The sequence below is a fragment of the Sinocyclocheilus rhinocerous genome, unplaced genomic scaffold, assembly GCF_001515625.1.
Source record: "Sinocyclocheilus rhinocerous isolate Xijiao unplaced genomic scaffold, SAMN03320098_v1.1 scaffold5541, whole genome shotgun sequence".
NCBI lineage: Eukaryota > Metazoa > Chordata > Actinopteri > Cypriniformes > Cyprinidae > Sinocyclocheilus > Sinocyclocheilus rhinocerous.
The window spans coordinates 1-3,455 of NW_015666590.1; the positions used below are offsets into that span (position 1 = coordinate 1).

The window sequence follows — 3,455 nt, forward strand, 5'->3', positions numbered from 1 at the left end:
GTTGTAGCGCGAAAGTACATTAATATGATGCGCGAGTGCAAATCTCTCCATTCACACATGGATTTCCTTTGCTCTCGCACTAAAGCCTCTGTTATAGGCTACTTTCCGAGTGTGCGAGAGTCCGCTAAGGTTCGCGTGATGTAAAAAATCGTCATTGGAGGGTGTACGCGGAGGCTCAGAGCGGATATCCGCGTGCCTCCCATTTTTTTGTGACCATGCGGACAAGTTATATGAGTGATGTGTAATGGGCTGATATACGCTGCTCTCGCCCAGAGGGTGTGCGCGCACTTAAAATGGGTCCGCGACAATCACGAATCTCTCCTCTCGCTCAAAGTGTGCACGCTCAAACTGCGTCATGTGCACTCGCAAATCTCTCCGTGCTCTTGCGATAGAAATTAATTATTTTCGCACCTGGACTAAACGTTGTCAAAAGTTATCAACCTATCAGACTTCCAGGACGGACCGATGAAAATGCTACGTTAAATCTAATTGGCTGAGAGGGAACTGCACCTGGAATTCTTTTGACAATCAAAGATGGATCTGCAATTTCATTACAATTCAATAATATTTAGTCATATTAATCAAATGTATATTAGAAATGGCTGGGATTGGGGTGCTTGCAGGATTTCTACAAATAAATAACCTAGTCTGTCTAACTGGTTGGTCAAACCCCTCTGAGCGATTTATCTAAAAACAACATCGGCTATTATAGCCTATATGGCTTTTAAGGCTGCATTTAAAAGATCAATGTTATGTCATATTTTGTCAGATACCTCAACTGATTTTAAAATCAGTGCGATGAATTCTCAATCTTTACAATGATGCCAATAATAAGTAACAATTATAAAGTGTACTATCAAATCAACATCAAATGCTAAATGCAAATGATGCACAAGATATAACACAATAAATGCTGTGATATAATTGCTGTTTGGACATTTATTGGGAGTTTTTTTTTTTTTTTATCCAGAGTTTTTAAGTTCTGATTTTACAGTACTTAGATTTTTTTTTTGTTGTTGTTGAAAACCCACTTCATATCAGCTACACATTCAGTGGCACTCTCCTCTATGACAGTGAATATACACATGCCAGTAACAGATAACTAAATTGTCTGCAAATTCATTAAACCCATATAATATAATGATGTTATGACAAATATTCATTATGGTTGTATATTTTATCTCCACATTTTAATTATTTAGAGAATAGTGCATCTGACCCTGATCTAAATGGTTCTGTCTTAAATCAGAATATGTTCGAGTATTTTCTATTAATTGTTTTAGTTCAAGAGGGATGACTCTACACAAAGTATTATATTCTCTAAAGGAACGTTTTATCGCAAATTTCTCCATGAATGCGTTATACTGAATTAACTGACCATCTTCATCTATCAAATCGACAACATTAACTTTTTTCTCAAACCATTCTTGTTTAAATAGCATCTTCCCGTTTATTGTAATAACTCTATTATTCCACAAGGTGGCTCCATGTGGTGTAAAGTTGTGGGTAAATATCATTTTCTAGTACTGCAATATCTGTTTGTGGAAATTTGAAAGCCTAACAGACAACTTAGAAATCTATAAATCACATTTAAACAAAAATTCTAACCCACCAACTCTTTTAAATATAGCCTTTGGTATAGACCAGTTTGGAGCAGACATCACATTTGCATCACTTGCAGCTGCGCGTGCGTTGTGGTGGCAGAAAAACACTATGAGCAAGTGAAGGGAAATGAGTAAAATCCATGGAATAAGAGAAAAACTGTTCTGTCATGCTTTTGGATGTCCGAATCAGAATGCAAATTATTTTTATAGAATAGTGTCATCAAAGACGCCATTTGAAGCTAAACGCAGACGTTAAAAACGGACAGACTATGGATGAAACCTGCTATGATTACCCTACTTTTAAAGCATAAATTTGATTTAAACAATAGATCTATATAATATTCACATAGGGGATGTATTGTATTAGCCCTACAGTTAAAGCATGAAATACTATTCAAACCTATAACATTTTACATAACATCACATCACACAATTCTGACTTTTTTTTTCCTCGCAAATGCAAGTTTATATCTCCTAGTTCGAACTTTATAACTTAATTCAACTCAACAATTGCGAGCTTGTCCATTCTGAGGAAGAAAAAAAATGCAGAAGTGTGGGATTATAAACTCATGATTCTGAGCCGAGGGGAAAAGAGAGAATGACGAGTTGATTTTTCTTACCATAATTGTGAGATACAATCTCAGAATTGCAAGAGAAAAGTCTGAATTTTGAAATATAAACTCAAAATTACCTTTTTTATTCTTTTATTTCATGGCTTGCATAGACTGTTACGTTAAAACTGGCATTTTCTGCCACCAGATAGGCTCCGCCCACAAAAATGTCATCACTGTTTGCAAACACTGAAATTGGTCTATATGAAACCAAATTGAATAAATACGATCAAATAAGATTTAATCCAGATCAATGATCAGGCAAGTTTAATAAAAGATGGTGGTCCAACGGTGAGCCTGAAGTGGTGGTACTACATCTGGAAATCTGACCTTACTATCTCTGCTTTTGCGGTTTGGTCCCCCAACTTTGAAAATGTCTCCTGCGCCCCTGTTTAATGTTCATGTTTTGAAGCTGACTGTCGTACTGTATGTTTAGTACGATTTTCACTTTCTTATTTTTCATTTAGAGTTTAAAATTTAAATACTTCTCCTGTAGATCCTCCAGTGAATCCTGTGATCTCCGTCAGTCCATCCGGTGAAATAGTGGAGGGAGATTCAGTGACTCTGATCTGCAGCAGTGATTCAAACCCTCCTGCACAAATCAGCTGGTTTAAAGGAGGAACATATCTGAAGTGCAAGTCCATCAATGAACATGGAGAGAAATACTCTGCTGCTGTGACTTTACACGTCATGTGTGAGTTAATGATCATCTGCACATTGTTAACATCCAAATTAATAATTTTCTAATATTTTTTGTGAATTAAAATTTGTATCTATTTTAGACGCACCCAGGAGCGTCTCAGTGTCCATAACTGGATCTGGTGAAATAGTGGAGGGAGATTCAGTGACTCTGAGCTGCAGCAGTGATTCAAACCCTCCTGCTCTGAACTTCAGCTGGTTTAAGGAGAATCAAAGCTCAGCTGTTGGATCTGGACAGAGTTTCAGTGCACTACAGAGTGGACGCTTCTACTGTGAGGCTCACAATCAACATGGATCTCAGAGATCAGCGGCGTTATCAGTGACCGGTGAAGGTTTTATTTTATAAAGGTTCTAGACAGTTGTAGCTTTGAGAGTCAATCTTAACTCATATTCTTCATCTTTCAGTGCCTCATGGTCTGCGTTGGCATGTCTGGTTGGGAATCACAGTGGCATTTGTAGGATTATTCATCATTATCATCATCATCGTGTTCATAATGTAAGTTTGATTTTCAATTTCTGTGCACATTGCCTCATGTGATTA

General features: G+C 37.1%; 1 protein-coding gene across 1 annotated transcript; it reads left to right on the forward strand.

The window, feature by feature from the left end:
* Window positions 1–2,711: 2,711 nt before the first annotated feature.
* On the forward strand, window positions 2,712–3,410 carry LOC107732931 (B-cell receptor CD22-like; the record flags this gene model as incomplete). The annotated part of the gene is made up of 3 exons (XM_016544369.1): window positions 2,712–2,909; window positions 2,998–3,240; window positions 3,320–3,410. Coding segments are annotated over 3 exons (532 nt in total), but the record flags the coding sequence as incomplete, so codon positions are not given.
* Window positions 3,411–3,455: the final 45 nt, after the last annotated feature.